General features: G+C 35.7%; 1 protein-coding gene across 2 annotated transcripts in view; it reads right to left on the reverse strand.

Annotated features, from left to right (window-relative positions):
• Positions 1–1,662: 1,662 nt before the first annotated feature.
• The window catches only part of ric1 (RIC1 homolog, RAB6A GEF complex partner 1), a 40,508-nt gene continuing 22,117 nt past the window's right edge, over positions 1,663–20,053 (reverse strand). Inside the window, exons 8-28 of one of the 2 annotated variants that reach the window (XM_077497729.1) lie at positions 19,778–19,866; positions 18,459–18,603; positions 18,334–18,382; positions 18,213–18,260; positions 18,069–18,125; positions 17,651–17,890; positions 17,430–17,468; positions 17,227–17,337; positions 16,194–16,283; positions 15,944–16,104; positions 14,407–14,545; positions 14,205–14,321; positions 12,824–13,231; positions 10,487–10,798; positions 9,053–9,211; positions 8,738–8,874; positions 7,361–7,641; positions 5,969–6,187; positions 4,608–4,785; positions 4,340–4,528; positions 1,663–3,395 (exon numbers count right to left, since the gene is read on the reverse strand). In XM_077497729.1, coding sequence (XP_077353855.1) covers positions 3,071–3,395; positions 4,340–4,528; positions 4,608–4,785; positions 5,969–6,187; positions 7,361–7,641; positions 8,738–8,874; positions 9,053–9,211; positions 10,487–10,798; positions 12,824–13,231; positions 14,205–14,321; positions 14,407–14,545; positions 15,944–16,104; positions 16,194–16,283; positions 17,227–17,337; positions 17,430–17,468; positions 17,651–17,890; positions 18,069–18,125; positions 18,213–18,260; positions 18,334–18,382; positions 18,459–18,603; positions 19,778–19,866 — 3,493 coding nt within the window. In that variant the 3' untranslated portion in view covers positions 1,663–3,070. Of the gene's footprint in view, positions 3,396–4,339; positions 4,529–4,607; positions 4,786–5,968; positions 6,188–7,360; positions 7,642–8,737; positions 8,875–9,052; positions 9,212–10,486; positions 10,799–12,823; positions 13,232–14,204; positions 14,322–14,406; positions 14,546–15,943; positions 16,105–16,193; positions 16,284–17,226; positions 17,338–17,429; positions 17,469–17,650; positions 17,891–18,068; positions 18,261–18,333; positions 18,383–18,458; positions 18,604–19,777; positions 19,867–20,053 lie in introns of both variants that reach the window. The other variant, XM_077497728.1, reaches the window with a different exon arrangement.

Consider the following 20,053-nt stretch of genomic DNA (forward strand, 5'->3'; position numbering starts at 1 on the left):
TAGGAGCCATGTCGGAATGTCTTAAAGCTTTTTTTTTTTTTTTTTTAAACTCCTCTTAAAGCCTTCTTTGGCTTCTGTCTTTGTTTACTTTTGCTCTCATTCCTTCGTCCATAACCGTTTCTATGCCCCCCATAATTTACAGACTTTTTTTTTTTTTTAGTGTGTGCGTGGATTCGACACTTGACCTCTAACTGCTGTTAGTTTTTGCTTTGTGGTCGTTACACAAAAAAAAAAATGCAGTTTTGAGTGGCGATGGACTGTTGGGATTGTTGCTTTGGGATGTGTTTAATACTTGGATTTACATGATATTAGCTTGAATGAATCGAGCACTTGTAATTAATAAAAAACTAAATAAAAAAAAATATTGTCGAATTTTATCATCTTCCCTTACATCAGTACATCTTTAATCTTATTTTAGGTCACGCCAAAATCAGTGTTTAATACAACAGCAACCACTTACTGATAAGGCTGTGGACCTTTAATGGACAACACCCAGCAAATGTGGTTAAGCATTATTTAGCTACAGTGGCATTTACAATTTGAAGTGTGGTTGTATGCAAAAAATAATAATTCTATCGCAAATTTAAAGTGAATTTGTGTAAAATTTTGATTTGTTTTTTTTTATAAATCCGTTAATATGCAAAAAAATAAATAAAATAAATGACATCAATTTTAAAGGGAATGAATGTGATTTTTTTTAAACCCACTAATATGCAAACAAATCTCACAAATTAAAGGTAATGTTAATAGAATTTAGATTTGTTTTTTAAAAATACACTAATAATCAAAAAACCCACAAATTTAAAGGGAATGTGTGTAGAATTCAGATTTTTTTATTTTTTTTTTAAACCACACTAATATGCAAAAAAATCACATCAATTTTGAAGGGAAAGTGAGTCGAATTAATTTTTTTAAACCCACTAATACGCAAAAAAAAAAAAAAAAACCATCACAAATTTAAAGGGAATGTGTAGAATTTAGTTTTTTTTTTTTTTAATCAGTTAATATGCAAACAAACATGACATCAATTTTAAAGGCGTGTGATTTTTTTTAAACCCACAAATATGCAAAAAAAAAAGTCACAAATTTAAAGGGAATGTGTGTAGAATTTAAATATTTTTTTTCAACCCACTAATATGCAAAAAAAAACAAAACAATTTTAAACGTAACGCGAGTAGAATTAAATTTTTTCTTTTTAAATCCACTAATATGCAAAAAAGGGGGATGTGTGTAGAATTTTGATTATTTATCCATCCATCCATCCATTTTCTTGACCGCTTACTCCTCACAAGGGTCGCGGGGGGTGCTGGCGCACAGGGAGAACATGCAAACTCCACCCAGGAAGGCCAGAGCCCCTAATAATCAAAATTGGGCTGGCACATGGCAGGTTAATTGGGTGCTCTGGGTTGTCCCTGGGTGTGCTTGTGTGTATGGTAGTTCGTCTCTGTGTGCCCTGCGATTTTCTGGCAACCAGTTTAGGGTGTACCCATCCTACTGCCCACAACCCAGCTGGGATATGCTCCAGCACCCCTGTGACCCTTGTGAGGAGCAAGCGGTTCAGAAAATGGATGGATGGATGGATAATATGAAAGAAAAAGGAATTCTACAGAACATCACAGATTTTTAAGATTTTTTTAATGCACTTTTTTTTCTATTTTTTTTCACTCAAGCACAAGCCACCATTTCTCAAACCCCAAGTCAGAGATGTAATCAAAACTTTTTAAAAATAATTTATTGATCTATGTACAAGCAAAAAAAAAAAACAAAAAAAGTAGAAAGATGAGTAGAAAAGTAAATATACAAGGGAGCTTGTGTTCACAGCACTTAGCCTGTCTGCGGTGTAGTATTAGTATTTAGTACTGTACTGATAGGTTAGGGTTTAAGTACCTCAACGAGACACATCCAAACACTATTAGGCACACCCACACTAGGTTTCAGCGAATGACGACAGCTTCCAATAATTGGGATATGCATGAACCCATTTTCCACAGGGCTTGTCCTGGTGAGGGTCGCTGGTGACTTGGAGCCGAACCCTGCTAACGTTTGGTGAGAGAATTAAAAGTCACATCTACAGCTATGTTAATGTACAATTTAGACTTTTAGATTAACCTAACAACGCAGGAGGGCCTGAGTTGAAATTCGAACCCTCAACCTGAGAACTGCGAGGCAGACGTGATAACCACTAGCACACCATGCTGCCTTATTTTGGTGATGAGTGGCACAAAATATTACAAACGGCTCTCAAAAGTTTTATTTTGACGGTGCGGGTGTCCCTAATGTTGTGTCCTGTCCCAGCGTTGAAAGGTTAACAAGCAGAAAGGCCTCTGGACAAAACAAACAAACAAATGTCTTTGGTTCGTCAAGTCTGCGTGTTTTTTTTTTCTTTTTCAAGTAAAGCGTCGCCATGACGACGGCACCGCTCCAACGTTTTCCGTCTGCGTCGCGACTAATCATAGTAATCGTCCACGTTAACAAGGTGACATTTGGTCAAAAAGTAAAACACATAAAGCCGAGTAACATTTGGATACATTGCACAATATAATACTGACGCTCTTATACCACCTGGAGGAACAAAAAAAAATAAAAAAAAATACTGGAAATAAAAACAAGGATTCAGAAATGATGCTACTATAATTACAATAAATAATCCTCATAAATGTTGACCAAATAGCATAAAATTAACTCCATGCACAACACAATGTGGTAAAAAAAAAAAAAAAAAATCTCCAGCAGTCCAGCCAGAATCATTGCGGAAAAAGACGATGAGAGTGGATGCTTTTTTTTTTTTTTTTTTTTTCCTGTAGAAATCTTACTTTTCGATTTTTATAATATATATTTATAAGAATCCATACATCATGATTTGGTTGCGTAGAAAAATAACATCCGTGAAAAAATATGTTTAAAACCGTTATGAGGTATGAAAGTATGAAATGTCACTTTTTTTTGTTGTTGTTGTTGTTGTTGTTTGTGATGGTTATTTCCACTCTTGACGGCACTTTTTAGAGTCGGGGCGGGGACACAAGCCATCGTAAACTCCCTTAATACTGAAAAAAATAAAACACAAACGTGTTCAGGACAAGGTGCAGTCGTAGGCTTCTGCCTCTTGTGCCCGCTCATCTGTCTGATCGGGGGCCCGGTCATCGGCGAGCGGTTTGGATTCCAGGGAAGGGAGCGTCAGTAGTCCCAGGGGGGCGGCGGCCACGCACCTGCCGCCGACGGCGCCGTCCTCGGGCCGGGCAGAGGCTGTGCCTCCCGGGCCCTCGCCGGCGCCGAGTTTGGCGCTCTGGCAGGCGGCAGGCTGGAAGGCTTCCGGCTGCACTTGCTCGGCCGCCCCCGACGACATCAGCTGCTGCAGGTGAGGCTGGATCACACCCAGGAAGGCTTTGTAGCCCAGGCTGCAGGGGAACACACATTTTAGAGTTTTTTTTTTTTTTTTTTTTTTTTTTTTTTTTTTTTACAAAAGACAACAAAAATATTATTATTAAAATATATTAATATTATTTCTTTGCGTTTCTAAGCGGGAATTAAAAATTATTTCAGTGACATATTTTTTTGTCGAACATGTTGAAATGCTAAGAAAAATGGTTTATGTTTCTCAAGTAACATTTTTTTTAAATACTATACTAGTACTACTAATACAGTGTACTAAACTGTAAATACTAGTGTAGATTTTGTTGGACTACACAAAATAACATCCAAAACGTCAAAATACTTATTTTTTGGATAAAAAAAAAAATAAAAAAATAAATAGATAATGAAGTTTTGTTGGACATTTAAAACTAAAAAAATATTTCTGGGAATTATGAAAAAAAAAAAAAATGTAAGAAAATTACATTAGAAATAAAAAAAATATATAGCGTTTTTGTTAGATTTTTTTAAATTAATAATTGTGATACGTCAAATGTGATGTTTTTGTGATTATTATTATTATTATTATTAGTAGTAGTAGTAGTAGTAGGATTTTTAATCTGAAACATTTTTGCTGTTTCTTGGATTAAAAAAAAAAAAAAAAAAAAAAGGAACAATTTATGATGGACAAAATAACATTTTATATCCATAACTACAGATAACCCAATTATTTATTTATGTATTTATTTGGTCCAATAAAAACCATGTGTAAGCCACATGTACGCTTAGGAAATCATCTCAATGTCACAAAGAGTTATTGGATTTAGGTAGTGCTGTCGCTAACGACTTTGTTTTTAACCGACTTGCCTATCAATTATTCCAACGATTAATCAACTAATAGCCCCGCCCCCAACATTAAAAAATTTTTTTTTTTTTTTTTTTTAAATTGTGACTCTATTGATCAAACTTTTGATGTCAAATGATGACTGACCAGTCAGTGGAGGTCCAGGCGTCCACGGCCAACAATCCGCTGCGTACGCTCTGCACGGTTTCCCCGGGAACTTCGGGACTGGCCAGGAATCCGACGGCCTGCTTGATGACGTTGGCGTCGCGCAGGATCAAGCCGATGACGACGCACCACTCTAGGCAGCCGGCCTCCATGAAGACGTGCAGCAGGTACCTGGAAAGGAGACCGGTTCAAGACGCTTGTTGTTGTTGTTGAAACGGAGGAAGGGGGCGGGGCATCCGTCCCGGCTTACCTGAGCTGCACTTGCGACTTGTGCGGCCCTTTGTTGGCCAGCTCCATGGAGATGTGCTCCAGCTCGGCCTGGCTCAGGCTCAGCGTGGACGAGCTCTCGTCCACCATCGTCCAGTCGCCGTCCACCACCGAGCTGCTTTCCGTCAGGTCGGTGGCCGAGCCGATGCTGTACTCCTCCACTAAAGGCGTGGCAAAGACGACCGGCGATTTCACACTGTGAGTATCTTTACCTTTTTGTGGTCAAGTTTCTTTTTTTTGTTTATACTGGAAAAATGTACATGACATTATTAATGTTTTAGCTTTTGATTTTGTCCAAGATCAGCTTAGCCAGCTGAAGAGCAGCTCAAAGAACAATGTTGGAAAAAATTGTTACAAAGAACAGGCAAGAAGTAAGTTAATAAAGAAATAAATTAAAGTCAAGTCAAGTCAAGTCATGTTCTTAGACATTGACACATTCAATCAATAAATAAATCAATAAAGCCATTCTATGCTACATTTCTTCCATTGAACTAGAAATTTGATGAATAGAAAATTACCATTATAAATAAATAAAAATGCATTATATGCAATTTTAAGGAAAAACGCTAAATTGGGATGTAAAGGTCTTTCTTTAAAATTATCCGTCTTTTTTTTTTTTATATATATCAAAAATAGTAGTGGTATCAGTACTTGATGTCGGTATCTATGCAGTATTGGTGACTACTCAAACTGGTATTGGTTTGAAAAAAGTAGTATTGAAAATCCCAATTGTTATTTACCTATTTTTTCCCTTCTACTGCTACAAAAAAAAAAGATAATATGATAATAAAATGATAATAGAAAATGAATGAATGAATGAATTTCATGCAATTATATGGATAAATGCTATAGTGGGACATAAACATCTTTCTTTAAAATTACCTGTCATATTTTTGGGGGTGAAATTTGTTGTATGAAAAGTATTAGTGGTATCGCTACATGGCATCGGTACTGGTATCGGTCTGAAAAAAAGTGGTATTGAACTATTATTTCTTATTTTATCAGAAAAACAACCAAATTGTTTTAGTGTTTCACCTGAAAGAATTATTTCATTATTTATAACAATCAAATGGAAAAATCCTAATGAGCCACTAAATTCCCAAAAGTCATAATTGGGAAGACTTTTCACAATTTACAATATTATTTTAATGAAATTAACTATTTTGAATTTTATATTATTATTTTAATTAAATTTACTCATTTTAATTTTATTATTTATATTATTTGAATTTACGCACCTCCAATTAAGTTAGTCTTTTATTTTATTATTTTTTTAATTCATATAAGTTGAAAGTCGATCAGCGTCATCAAATTTCTCCACTTGTGTTAGGAGCAGATGTAAACCTTTATTGGTGAGCAGCGACAGAAAGGCGTCGTGCGTCTGCGGCGAGTGTCGGTTGGATGCGACGGAGGAGGCGGCGTCCATGTTTTCTTTGCTCCTCTGGCTGAGGCCGTCCATCCAGGAGGCGTGGTCGGCGGCAGCCGCGCGAGGGGGCGCCGTGTCCATGTCGCTGTTCAGCAGGCTGTCGGCCGACTGGGACTTGAGCAGCCGCGTGCTCAGCACTGCAAAAACAAACACGGAATGACGTCATGCGTCCAGTTTGAAGTGGACAGGAATCAGTGTGTCAAAGTTGATTTTTTTATATTTCAAAGTTAGGCCGAGATCAAAAATACGAAATGGAAAAACTTGGCACAGGACTCAATTTGACGATAATAATATTACAATCAAATTAATATTACAAATAAAATACAACAAATAAATGTTTATTTTGAATGCATGTTGACTCTTTTTTTTAAGAAAAAGATTTTTTTTAATTAATTTACTTTTTAAAAAGTATTTATCTTGTATATGTATTTATATTATTGTAATATCTACATTATTGTAATAGAGTATTCTTTTTTTATTCTAAATTTCTTACTTTTTACTTTAAAATTAAAAAAAGGGCAGCAGATATTTTTCTAGATTTCTTGGGGTCAGCTGAATAAGTTTTATGTATTTTGTTTTACTTTTTATTTTATTTTTTCGCTTTTTTTGCAGTTTTTTTTTTATATTTTAAAACTATGTTCCACCTAGAGTAAATATAGTATATATATATATACATATATATATATATATATATATATATATATATATATATATATATATATATATAAAACTTTTCTACATTTTACATACTTAATACCAAATACATACCAAATACATAATACCAAAACAAAAAAAACGGCCAGCAATTTTAAAACAAATAAATAAATAAATAAGTAAATATTTAATTTAAAATTGGGAAATAATACTAGTAGACATTTATTACATTTGTTTTTTTTGTAGCTTTTCTTGCAGTTTTTTATATTTTAAAAATATGTTCCACCTATAGTAAAAAAATAAATAAAATAACTTTTCTACATTTTACATACTTTTTACTTAACACCAAAAAAAAGGCCAGCAAATCTTTTTATTAAGAAAAAAATATATATTTAAAATAGTTCTGTACATTTCTTTACTTTTAAAATTAGAAAATTATACCAGTAGACATTTATTACATTTATGTCTTTTTTTTAATCTTACATTTGACCTAAAAATGAAATATGTGTAACTGTGTATTATTATTTAATATATATGATTTATTATATTATATAATATTTATATTATATATTTTTAATTAATTAATTAAGCGACATTATTTTTTTTCTCATTCGTAAAGTTATTGGATTCAAGAACTCCGCGGACGTAAACCTCACCAGGGCGACAGCGTCCGTTCTTGAGCGGCGAGCTGAGATTGGCCACGGGAATGACCGGGAAGGGCCACAGGAAGTCCTTGTGGAGTTTCTTGAGGGCCAAGACGTAGTCGTCCACGCGGGCCACGCGGTTGCGTTCGCGGCACAGCCAGCCGATGAGCTCGAAACCCAGCTGGGCCGAGAAGCAGCCCAGGTCGCGGAGGCGCACCTGCTCCAGGAGGCGGCGGGCGTGGCGCCACAGCATCATGTCGATGTACATGTTCTCGGCGCACTCGCCGTCGCGCCTGCCAGGAAGCAGACAAGGGGGTTCATGTCAGCATTTTTGTTGGGGTTCACGCACATTTATAGTTAAAAATAGGGGTCTCAAAATTAGTGCGTTCATTAGGGCTGCACAATATATCGAAAAAATATCGATATCACGATATTGGCCCCTTGCAATATGCATATCGCAAAGGCATGCAATAAGTTTTATATGGAATTTTATGCTTTTTATATGAATTTGCCCAGTCAGATGCTAACTAAAATGTGCATCGTCATTCAATAGTTGAAAATTATCAAGACATAATTACAATTAATTAACTAAGATTACATTAAGGTTGCTTATTTTGCCACATGAAAAATGTTTTTTTTCTTTCATTAGGTAATAAAAAATGAAATTTCTTTAGGTACATGTTAAATATCGCAATAATATCGATATCGCTATGTTCAGCAAGTATATCGCATATCGTATGTTTTTCCAATATCGTGCAGCCCTAGCGTTCATTCTGAGTTAATTGAAAGTTAATGATACTCAGTTTTTTAACGCGCAATTAATAACCACCCCTTACTTGGAGAGCCTCCAGTTTCAATGCAGCAGCAATATATTTAATAATAATGTATATATTTGTGGAGAATGGGGTCAAGTTGTAATTTACAATTTGAAAAATGTGCAGAATTTCACAAGTTCCTTCATGTTAAAAGATTAGAAAGAAAAATGCACTGATTGAGTTGTTGCCTTCTTACAAATGCATCTATGCCATCTAGTGGCAGAAAAATTACCTCAACACAAATCAATATCAATATCACTCATTTTTTACAGTACATTTTTTATTTTAACAAAATGTATTTATTTATTTATTTAATTTATTTATTCATATATTCATTTATTTATTTATTTTAATTTAAACTAAATTTGATGAATTAATATACTTCTATTAGTTTAACATTTTTTCCTACTTTCATGTTACCAAGCGTATGAAAACTTCGGAAAAACCCCCCCAAACATTTAGAACAGATATAAAATTTACAATTAATCATGAGTTAACGCGTGATTAATTACAATAAAAAATTTGAATCGGTCAGAAGAACAGTCAGTCAGATTGCCGCGTGTTGCATTCCTACCCTTTCGTCGAGGGCCCAGCAGGCATGCTGAACGTCTTCTGGAGGCTGAACTTGCCCGTGGTCACCGAATCAGCCGACTGGGACAAACTGATACTGCGATTACGGAAAAACTCGAAGCCGCCGGTCGAGCTGGGCTCCTTCACAAAAACAGAAAATACGGTGGTATGATTTGCTTTGGTCTTGGCACCTTTACATACCATACTTTTAAGGTTATAGATGGGACAAATGGGAAAATTAACTGATTCCCTGACTGATTCCCTGCTCGTTTTCCCCTAGCTGTCGTGTTGATCTTTAGACCAGCACAGCCTTGGTTACCTGCGTGGTGGGCGTTGGCGGCGGCGTCTCCATCTCCCCGGAGCCGATGGCTTTCAGGAAGCGGATCATGTGACGGCAGAGGTCCCACTTGCCCTGCTCCAGCGCCGTGTTGAAGAGCAGAGTGGCGTGCTGTCTGCTCACGGCCGGGACTTCCATGTTCTTACAACACATATGAGCAATTCATCCATTTGATGTCAATTTTATTGACGGAGCACTTGAAAAACAACTGCAGCGGAAGCGAAGCTGTCTATATAAATAAAGACTATTCATCTTTAATGAATAGATTAAAAGATTAAAATAAAGAACATAAAACACAATAATAATCAAAAAAATCTAAGTAAAAAAATAGGGATATTTGATAGCACCTTTTCTCAGTCCAATACCAGCATGAGAATTAATAATTAACAAGTACAGATAAAATTCTCCCATAAAACAATAACAGATCATTTTAAATGAAGACAATATAGTATTTTACCTTAATATTGCATGAAATTAATATAAATTTTCTGCTTCTAATTTATATTTCCTGTAAAACGGCCACAAGGTGGTGTAATAAGAGTACATATACCTTGATTATTTTTGATTTTTTTAACAATAATTAGAGCTGTCAAGTGATTTTTTTTTTATAATCATTAACTTATTCACTGCCAGGCCAGTAAAAATGGATCTTTGACGTCTGCAGCCTTCAATGGCACTGAATGAGTTAATCACATCTTAGAATTTTGATTAATCACCTAATCAAAAAAGGCTTTTTTCAACATTTTGTGTGTTAATTCTTTCTACATTTATAAGAACATCTTGAACATTTTTTTTGATCCACTGCACACTCACTCATCCTCCTCTTATTCTAATCAGTTAATTAGTTGAATAATTTAAAATGACTTTTTTTTTTTTTACATAAATAAATATTCTAAATGTCATACGCAAACATTTATTAAATGCTTAACTTTAATGCATGTATGCATGTTATGTTTATTGCTCAAACCTGCACTACCTTTAAACTTAACCATCCACTGTCAAGCTAAAGGATAATCTGCGGTCAAAATTAATAGCGTGATTAAAATGCATTAATACATGATTAATGAGATAATTCTTTGTGATTAATCAATGAGTTAATGCTTTAACTTTGACACCAGTAAATAATTATTAATAAAACCAGTCAGTAATATTGAAGCAGTTTAGCATCGGCTTCTCTTGTGTTTTTAGGCTATTGACTATAAATGCAAGAAATGCATCTGTGGAAAAAAATGTATCTATTATTTCTGCAAAAGCAAAGCGAAAAGAAATTTCTTGTCAAGTAAAGGAGAAAAAAAAGATTCAAATCATGAACCAAATTTTTGTAAAAAAAAAATAAAATAAATAAAATAATTTATTTTAAAGCCATATTGCCCATCCCTACTATCCCGCACATTTGTGACATATTCTTACAAATACCTGCAGTATAATCAAATAAGATGCGGCCGTGTCCAGGTCTTGAGCCATGAGGCACTCTTCGAAAAGATCCTTGGGGTTGCCCACGGCGGCGAACAGGTAGTTCCACAGGGCGTATTCAGTCTTGCGTGCGCAGTGCACGATGGTCTGAAGGAAAAGCGGGAACTCCGTGATGAACTTGGCCACGGTGGGCAGCAGTGGGTCGGGGATGGGCTCCCGCGACGTGGCTTCCTCTTCCAGCACCACGTGCACCATCAGCTCCATGACGTGAGGGAAGTACGGCAGCGAGGCGCACGACTGAGCCAGCATCAACGCCTGAGAGGCGGAGCAAACAAATGCAACCTCTCAAATTCTGCCCAAAATATGTAGGAAATGGTTTAAGGTATTGAGAAAAAAAATCCTTGAGTAGGTTCACTGCAATTGGAATGCTGAATGATCTTTGTTGTCACCATTTGATGTTAAAATAACTGCTAATATTTACACCTACCTCATGGGTCAGCAACCTTTGCCGTTGAAAGAGCCATGTTAGGCCAAATAAACAACCAAAAATCTGTCTTTGAAGATTGTGATGAAGGAAAGAGCTTTAGTGTTAGTCAAATGTACTGAGGGCCCAAGAGCTAATTAGATCTGCAGAGCAGAGAAATATGCGTAGAAATTATTATTTTTTATACATTTTGTCTTCCGTTTTTGGGTTTGTTTTGGTAATTTTTCAAACGTACTCATATATTTTTAGCCTTTTCTGCCTTTTTAGCAATTTAGTGGACATTTTATGGTAATTTGGGGGATTTCTGCTTTTATTTTGTGACATTTAATTACTTTTTGAACGTATTCTTTCCTGCCTTTTCTTAAATCACTTCTGTGACTATTTTTTTTATTTTTTTTGCAATTTTGTGGACATTTTATGGTAGTTTTCCTTCATATCATCTTGAAAACTTTTTCATCCACCTTTCGCCTCTTTCTGACAACTTTTAAATTTTAGACTGACATTTTTGTGATTATTATATCAATTCATTAAATGAATATTTTAGCTAAGAAAAATACAAATGTGTATAAAAAATATTAATTTCTACTAATTGATTCAGAGATCTACAGGGAGCCACAGGAAAGGGATTAAAGAGCCTCAGTTTTGGGGTTGTTTTTTTTTGCAATTTTGTGGACATTTTATGATAGTTTTCATGATTTTTTCTTTTGTGTTTTGACATTTTATAATTACTTTTTAAACATTTTCTTTTCTGCCTTTTTGTAAAAAAAAAAAAAAAAAATGACTTTTTTGGGGGAAATTTTATGTACATATTAACTCTGACTGCCAAACAATATTTAAAAAAAAAAACAAATAAAAAAAAAAACGACAGTGCCAGCCGATTTTGAGCATTTTCACTCATCTTTCAAGGCAAACAGAATATTGTATGCAATGACTACATAATTGGTGGATACCAAATGAAAGACTGGATTCTTTCATTAGGGGGGAAAAAAAAAGAAAAAAAAGAGTACATTTCTACCTTATTCCGTTCTTTAGTAAATCACCATTTGAAAATAGGTCATTTGATTGACATAAGTGAAAATAGAAAAAGATGACGACAAAACAAGCTTTTTGTGAAGGCACATTTTCTGCACAACAGTGACTTTGACACTAATATTTTTTGTTTAGTGACACTCAGTGGATATTTTTGATGTCATAACTCCATTGACCAGGCAGCACTCCACAAGATGTTTCACTTCCTATTGATTTATTTAAAAAAAAAAAAAAAAAAAAAAAAAAAAACGTGGATGACGTCAAAGTTTATGGCAGCCCTCATTATGATTTTAGCAGACGTCATGAAACGTTTTTGGCGGTCAAACAGTTAAGAAATTGTCTTTTGTTTTGGACATTTTATAGTTACTTTTTGAAAAATTTTCTGACTTTTTTTTTTTGGCAGTCCCAAAACATTTTATGATAATTTTCTGCCTTTCTACTTTTGTTTTTGGATATTTTATGGTTACTCTTTGAACATTTCTAGGTCATTTTGAAAACTTTTTCATCCACCTTTTTTCTTATAACTTAGAATTTTGGACTCTGACATTTTTTTTTTAATATTAATTATTTTTTCAATCTAAATCATTAATTCATTAATTGAATATTTTATCCAAGAACAATAAAAATATGTTAAAAAAAAAAGAAAAAAAGAAAAAAAAAAGAAAATCAACCAATTGTTTTAGAGCTCTACAGGGAGCTACAGGAAAGAGATTAAAGAGCCACAGGTTGCAGACCCCTGACCTAACTCATTTCCTGCTTCAAGAGGATGTCATCAATCAGGAAGTAACTGACACACATGGCTGAGATATGTTTGTTTTTTCACATACCTGCTCACCCAGGTTGCGAACCAGCAGCTGCCTAAGGATGTGGTGCAGGTAGATCTGCGAGGTCCTCTCCACCGTGCAAAAAGGAAACAGCGCCTCCAGTGGCTCGGAGGACCCCTGCAGCCCGTCGTACAGCACCGTCTCATTGGTGGCGCCCAGCACCAGCGCGTCCTCGAACAGCACGGCCAGCGGGTAGATGTTGATGTGGAAGGGAAGCATGATGCGCCGCGAAAGGAAGGAGTGAGGCTTGCGGTGGTCCCGCGGGAACAGCGGCATCCACACCTTCATGCCCGCTTCGCCGCAAGAGAGCCACAGGGCCTCCAGCAGGTGGCGCTTCTTCCTGTCTGACCGACAGGTGGTCCACACGTTCTCCACGCACTGGGCGAGCACCACCGGCGGGCAGAATGGTAGCTTTGCAGGACGGACAAAACACAATCAGCAATCTCTTTTCAACGACACTGAAATGATCTAATCAAATTAATGAAAATAAATTTTATTTAATTAATATACAAAACAGTATATACATGCACATCTCAATATATTAAAATGGGGTAGAAAAGTTAATTTCAATAATTCAAGTGAAACTCATACAGATAAATTAAACACAAATGCTTTTCAAAAAGGCAAATTCCTACCTAAATGGTTGACTAAAAATCATTTTGAAAAAGATCTTAAAATCTTCACCTTGAGGGAAAAGTTGTTTATTTTTAATTCACTAAAGCTACTGAACGCAAAAAAATAAATTTTGAATTGCTACTGCCACCTGTGGCCAAAAAATGAAACTGCATTTTCCTTTCACTTACACAATGCACACGTGACGTCACATTTAGTAATTAAAAATAAAAACAAAAACATAAATGGTCAAATAAAAAGGCTATTGTTGAGATATTTTGGGGCAAGTTGTTACAAAGTACAGCTTAAAGGGATACTTTACTTATTTAGCCATTTTTGGCAGTCAAACATTAATATTTTGGCTATAATAAATTTGCTATTTTCATCATTTTTTACGTACAATTACACATTTTAAAACTTGCTGTCGACTGAAAATGACATCATAAGGGCTCAGGTAACAAATCACAGCTCAGCTTGTGAATGTCACATGACCAAATCTAGAAATCAGACATGTTGGTATGTGTAAATCTGATTTTTCAAACAGTAGTGAGTGACCCCACAGCCCACACATGATGAGAAAAAAAAAGTGTGATGACTGTTTTAGTGCTTTTTCCTGTAAATATTGAGCAGGTCTTACTCATGTTTGTGAGTACATCAAGGGATGAAAAATGACTTGACCTCATTCCGCAGGATAATCTTTCTGCAGACTTGCAAATGCTAACATTCAGCTCGATTGTCACTATCTGTAGAGAGAAAAAAAAAAAAATCTCACCAGCTTCTTGTTGTTGGCGGGCGTCTCCTTCTCTCGTACCTGTGGCCCAGAACGGTCCCTCTGTAGCATGATCAGCTGGCCAGCAAGATTCAACATGATGCTCTCCGCCATGCAGGCCTGAGGTGACCAATACGGCAAAAAAACAAAACAAAAATAGGATTGGACTTTACCGTGTGCGTGTGAGTGAGAGAGAGTGGGTTACCTGTTGCGGGGCTTTCAGCGTGATGCCCGTCTCAGTGCGCACCGAGGTGAGCGTGACGGAGACCACCAGGGCGGGGTGAGGGATGTAGCGGGACATGGACACTTCCTGTAGCAGCTCCACATTGACTGACGGGTTCGGACTGAAAGTTAACATCGAATATTCATTTACAGGTGTCGCAAAAGATCTTAATTTCATTTGATTGGTTCAAAACGTTTCAAATACAAAAAATGTTATCTTTCATCTAGCTATGCTAGTAACTTAGAGTGACCACAAGAGGGGAGACTACAATTTACCCATGTATCCAGCTGTTGCCATTAATACTACAAAATATCTTCTTGCGTAATAACTAAATCATGGGTCAGCAACCTTTCCGGTCAAAAGAGCCATTTTAAGGCCAAATAAAAAAACAAAAATGTGTCTAGAGCCACAAAACATTTGAAGATTGTGATGAAGGAAATTGTGGTGTCAGTCTAATGTACTGACGGCCCATAACAAAAAAAATATGCAGCATCCAATACTTTCACATTCATTTCGTCTATAGTTTTTGTTTTGTTTTTTTATCTGGGTAATTTTTCATACATTTTTAGAATTTTCTGCTTTACTGTTAAATTTCTGCCATTTCAGGCAATTTTATTGACATATGTTCATTTTCTGCCTCTTCCTTTTTGGACTTTTTTTTCTTACATTTTTTTGTCCCTTTTTTGTCGGCAAATTTGTGTTATTTTTGGCAATTTAGTGGACATTTTATGGGAAGTTTTGGGATTTCGTTTGTTTCTGTACATTTTACAGTTACTGTTTGAATATTTTCTTTTCAGTGTTTTTTTTTTTTTCTTAAAAAAAAAACAAAAAAACAAAACAACAACAGGTTTTTTTTGTCAATTCCAAAAATATTTTATTGTAATTTTCTGTCTTTCGTTTGGTTTTGGGCATTTTAGGTTACTTTTTGAACATTTTCATTTTCCTTTTTTTTTTTTTTTATTAAATTCTCTGACATTTTTAGCAATATAAAGGACATTTTATGGTAAATTTCTGCTTTTCCTCTTCCTTTTGGACATTATATGATCACTTTTTGTACATTTTTAGATAATTTTTAGAAAACATTATCATCATTTTTGACAACTTTTTTTGAATATTTAATTCTTATTTTTTTTAAATCTAAGTCATTAATTCATTTGAAGAATATGTTATCTAAAAATAACAATAATAATAGTAATAATAATAATAATAATAATAAAAATAAAAATATTTATTAAAAAAAACACACTTTTAATTTCAACAATTATTTAATATTATTATTTAGAGATGCACAGGGAGCCACAGGAGAGGTACTAAAGAGCAACATGTGACTCTAGAGACGCAGGTTGCAGACCCCTGAACTAAACACAAATTTCAGAGTAAATGCAGACAAGATTATTTCAGTCTATATAATGTACATTTTTTTCCCCCCATTTTTATTTGGTGATTACACTACTGTAAAATATGTGCCTTGGCTCAACAAATCTTGTGAAAACCCGGTCTAAGTGATGACGTCTCCTACCTGTCGCTCCTCCTCTGGATGCTGTAGAGGCAGATTGAGCAGTCGGCTCTGAACAGGATGACCATGTCCCGGAAAACGTTGAGCAGCAGCGTGTCAGAGTGCAGTTTGGTGACTGACGCAAAAGCGTTGTCCAGGTTTGATGAGCGCTGATACAGCCTCAGCTAAGAGGTGACAACAGCACACACGATGACACACAACTCACAAAATGGTTTCGCTAAAGTCATCAAAATTAGTGATGGTGATGTCTCACCTGCTCTTGCTGGTCAATGAAATTGTAGCAGGCCACCACCACAAAGTCGTTCCACCAAGCCAGACCGCCTGTCACCGTCATGTTCTGCTCCTACAGGGGAGAAATAAACAACAAATGTGACGGCAGCCGTTTAACTGCATTAAATTCAAAAATTCATATTCAGTGGTACCTTGACTTTGAAATTTAATTGGCTCTGTATCCAGGATCATAAATCGATCATAACTACACCTTTTGCACATTGAAATGTTTGAAATGTTATATTTTAGATAGACATTTTTGGCAATTTTATGGACATTATGGTCAATATCTTCCTCTTTTCTTGCTTTTTTGGACATTATGGCTATTTTTGACATCTTTTTTTGCAATCACTTTCTGACATTTTTGGCAATTTTATGGTAATTTTTGAGATTACTTCTTTTGATATTCTTTTGATATTTTATGGTTATTTTGTGAACATTTTCCCCTCACCTTTTCTTAAATCAATTGTCTGACTTTTTTGGCGGGCAATTTAATAGACATTTTATGGTAATTGTCTATATTTCTTCTGTTTTTGGACATTTTATATATTTTTTTTTTTATTCAATTCTGATATTTTGGCAATTTCATATATGGTCATTTTCTGCTTTTCCTCTCTGGAAGTTTTCTGGTCACTTTTTGGAGGTTGTTAGGTAATTTTTTTAAAACTTTTAATCGACGTTTCATCTCTCTTTTTCTGACAACTTAAAAATTTGGATTTTGATATATTCTTGAATATTTAATATTTTTTTCATGCAAATCAATTAATTGAAAGAATATTTTATCTACAAAATAAACATGGAAAAAAATATATTCATTTCTACTCATTTCTTTTAGAGACGAGCCACATGTGGCTACAGAGCTGCAGGTTGCAGACGCCTGGTCTAATAATAGGTTCTTTGGGGAGCATATTTCGTAACAGAATCAAACAAAAATGCTTGACAGTTTGTCTCTATTAGCTGAAATCAAAGTACAAAAAGTCCTGCTGTAATTATTATTTTTTTACAGTCACACATACCTGAGTGATGTTTCCAAACAGTTTCCACTTCCTGGTATACAAGGAGTAGTGTGCAAAGCCTCGCCTTCCTGCTACAGCCATGCATTGCCCAACTGTGTCAATGGCGGCAAACTGCACACAAATATACAAGATCATAGCGTAAATACAGTAGAATGATTTTTTAGAATTGAATATTATGCACTGCTGTCATGTCCAACACTTACCCGTATAGGCCAGTTGCTCTCTAAGTATGTGCTATGAATCTGGAGGAAAGAGTAAAGAGGAAAGTTCATGGGGTGGTTTATGCTAATTTGGGGGGGAAAATTGACGCAAAATATTTTCTTCTTCCTGGGTTGGATGTGTTTCCAATGTGTTTTTATTTGTTTCTAAGCTGGTCTGAGGCGCAAAACATCACAGAGAAAATAGAGGAAACATCAAACCGTACCTGGACCACATGCCAGTGCTTGTGTCCCAATAAAGTGCTGAGTCCCTGAGATAGGGGGGAGTTGAGGTGGTGGTGGTGGTGGTGATGGTGGTGGTGGTGCAGGTCGCTGTCGTCGTGAGGGCTCAAGCGCGCGTGCTGCTGCTGCTGCTGCCCGTCGGAGCTGCCGTGGGCCTGCGCCGGGTCGCCGCACGTCAGGTAGAGGCGGTCCTCGCCATGCAGCAGCACCTGCTCCTGGTTACTCTGAGGAACGACAACATCGTTAGTACTGTCGGCCAGCAGAAGTGGGGGACTTGAGTCACATGACTTGGCTTGAGAAGAGAGACTTTCAACACTGATAATACAGACTTTGACAATATCGCCCCTACGGTCACAAATTCTGTTGGGACTCACTTAGAAAAATGTATGACTTGAGACTCACCGTGCAGGGGTTGACGGTGAGGGCGCTCTTGATGAAGTGGAATTGCAAAATGCCGGCCTGCAAGGACGACGGTGCAGGTGCGATCATCTTCTCCTCCTCTGCCATGACCACATTTTGCTCCTCATTCTGTGTCCTCCTCCTCACCTGCTTGGTGGGCAGCACCCACAAATGGTAGCCCTCTGCTCCCCAACTCTGCATCATAAATAATCTTGTTTAAAAAAAAAAGAAGTAAACACAGCAACAAAAAACTTTAGAGAGCACAAACCATAGAGCTAATTTTAAGAGGATCCTTCTTGGTGCCATCAGAGCGATACCTGTACAAGGGCAGGAAAAAGTACACTTTCAGGATTCGGTTTTTGATTCATTTGTGTTGATGTGCTGTGCACCCACGCAAAGTCCTCTCCCAGCGTGCAGATGAGCTGAGCGCCAAAGACGCTCCACAGTGATAGGCCGCCACACTCCCACGTCACCATGGCTACGCTGTAGTCAGGCGACCAGCGAATGAGCTTCACTGGACCCGTTTTGTTGTAGATGTCTGGTTAGAAGAAGTAACAGGAGATATGTTAAAGACTGCCAAATTGTTTTTACCAGTACCTCTTGAAACTATGCAAAAATTAATATATACATTTTCATTTTTTTTTTTAGATAAAATATTGTTTAAATGGATTTACATTAAAACAATGAAAAATATTTTAAAAAAACAAAAAAAAACAGAGTCCAAATTTGTCATAAAAAGAGAGATGAAAAGTCAGTCAAAATTTAAAAAATTACATAAAAACCTCCAAAAGTGACGATAAAATTTCCCAAAAAGGTAGAAGAAGAAAGTGACCATAAAATGTCCCATGAAGTTGCCAAAATATCAGAGATTGAATAATGGCAAAAGAAATAAGAATGTAAAAAAAATAAAAAAGTCCTGAAGATTAAAATGTCCACAAAATTGCCCCCAAAAAAGGCAGAAAATTGATTTAAGAAAAGGCAGGAAAGAAAACATTAAAAAAAAAAAAATAAATAAAAAAGTAACCATAAAATGTCTAAAATCAAATGAAGAAATCTAAAAAATGACCATACAAGGTCAACAAAATTAAAAAAAAAAGTCAAATGTCAAAAATTGATATCAAAGAAGACAGAAAAAATATCAAAAATAACATGTCCAAAAAAAGGAAGAAGAGGGGAAGAAAATGACCATAACGTCCACAAAATTGCAAAAAATGTCAGAAATTTAACAGAAAGGCAGAAAATCGAAATATGTATGAAACAAAGCGAAAAATATTTAAATAATAATAGAAACGGAAGAATAAAATGAATCTCAAAGTATTTTTTCTGTTATGGTGCAGCTCTAATTAGTTCTTGGGCCCTCAGTGCATTAGACTAACACAAACACACTTTATCACAATGTTCATATGTTTTGCAGTTCTGGAGAGACTTTTTTTGTTATTTAATTGGCCTAAAGTGGCTCTTGTTGACCCCTGGCCTATGCAATGAGGCAAATTATAAAAATATGTATGCTTGATGTCCAGTTCTACACATTTTTGTAAGGAAAGTTTACCAAATAAAATACAACATAAAAGCAGAATTTTACATTTAAAAAGAGAAGACTACAGTATATAGTCAATCTATGGCTGAATGTAATGATTGTCCCACTAGGGGGAGCTGTGACAGCATTCAACTGCTTCTTGTTTAATATATAAAGAATGAACTATATTTGATACCTGGGTAGTGTTTTGGGGTCAGCTCCAATTTGTGCGAGAGCTGCATAGATCCAGTTGTAGTGTCGATCATGTAAACGAGCACCGAGCCACTGGAAAAAGAGAATAAGACAATTGGATCTGCATGATCAAGCATACTGGAATATTTGTTAAATTCATTTAAAAAATATTTTCCCTTAAAAATGCTACCAAAAAAACGTATGCATTATTTTTTGTTTATTTTTGCATTTTGTCATCGTATTAAGTAATAGCTGCGCCTACACGAAGAGAAGCTAGTGC

Source organism: Festucalex cinctus, chromosome 15, assembly GCF_051991245.1.
Source record: "Festucalex cinctus isolate MCC-2025b chromosome 15, RoL_Fcin_1.0, whole genome shotgun sequence".
Lineage (NCBI taxonomy): Eukaryota > Metazoa > Chordata > Actinopteri > Syngnathiformes > Syngnathidae > Festucalex > Festucalex cinctus.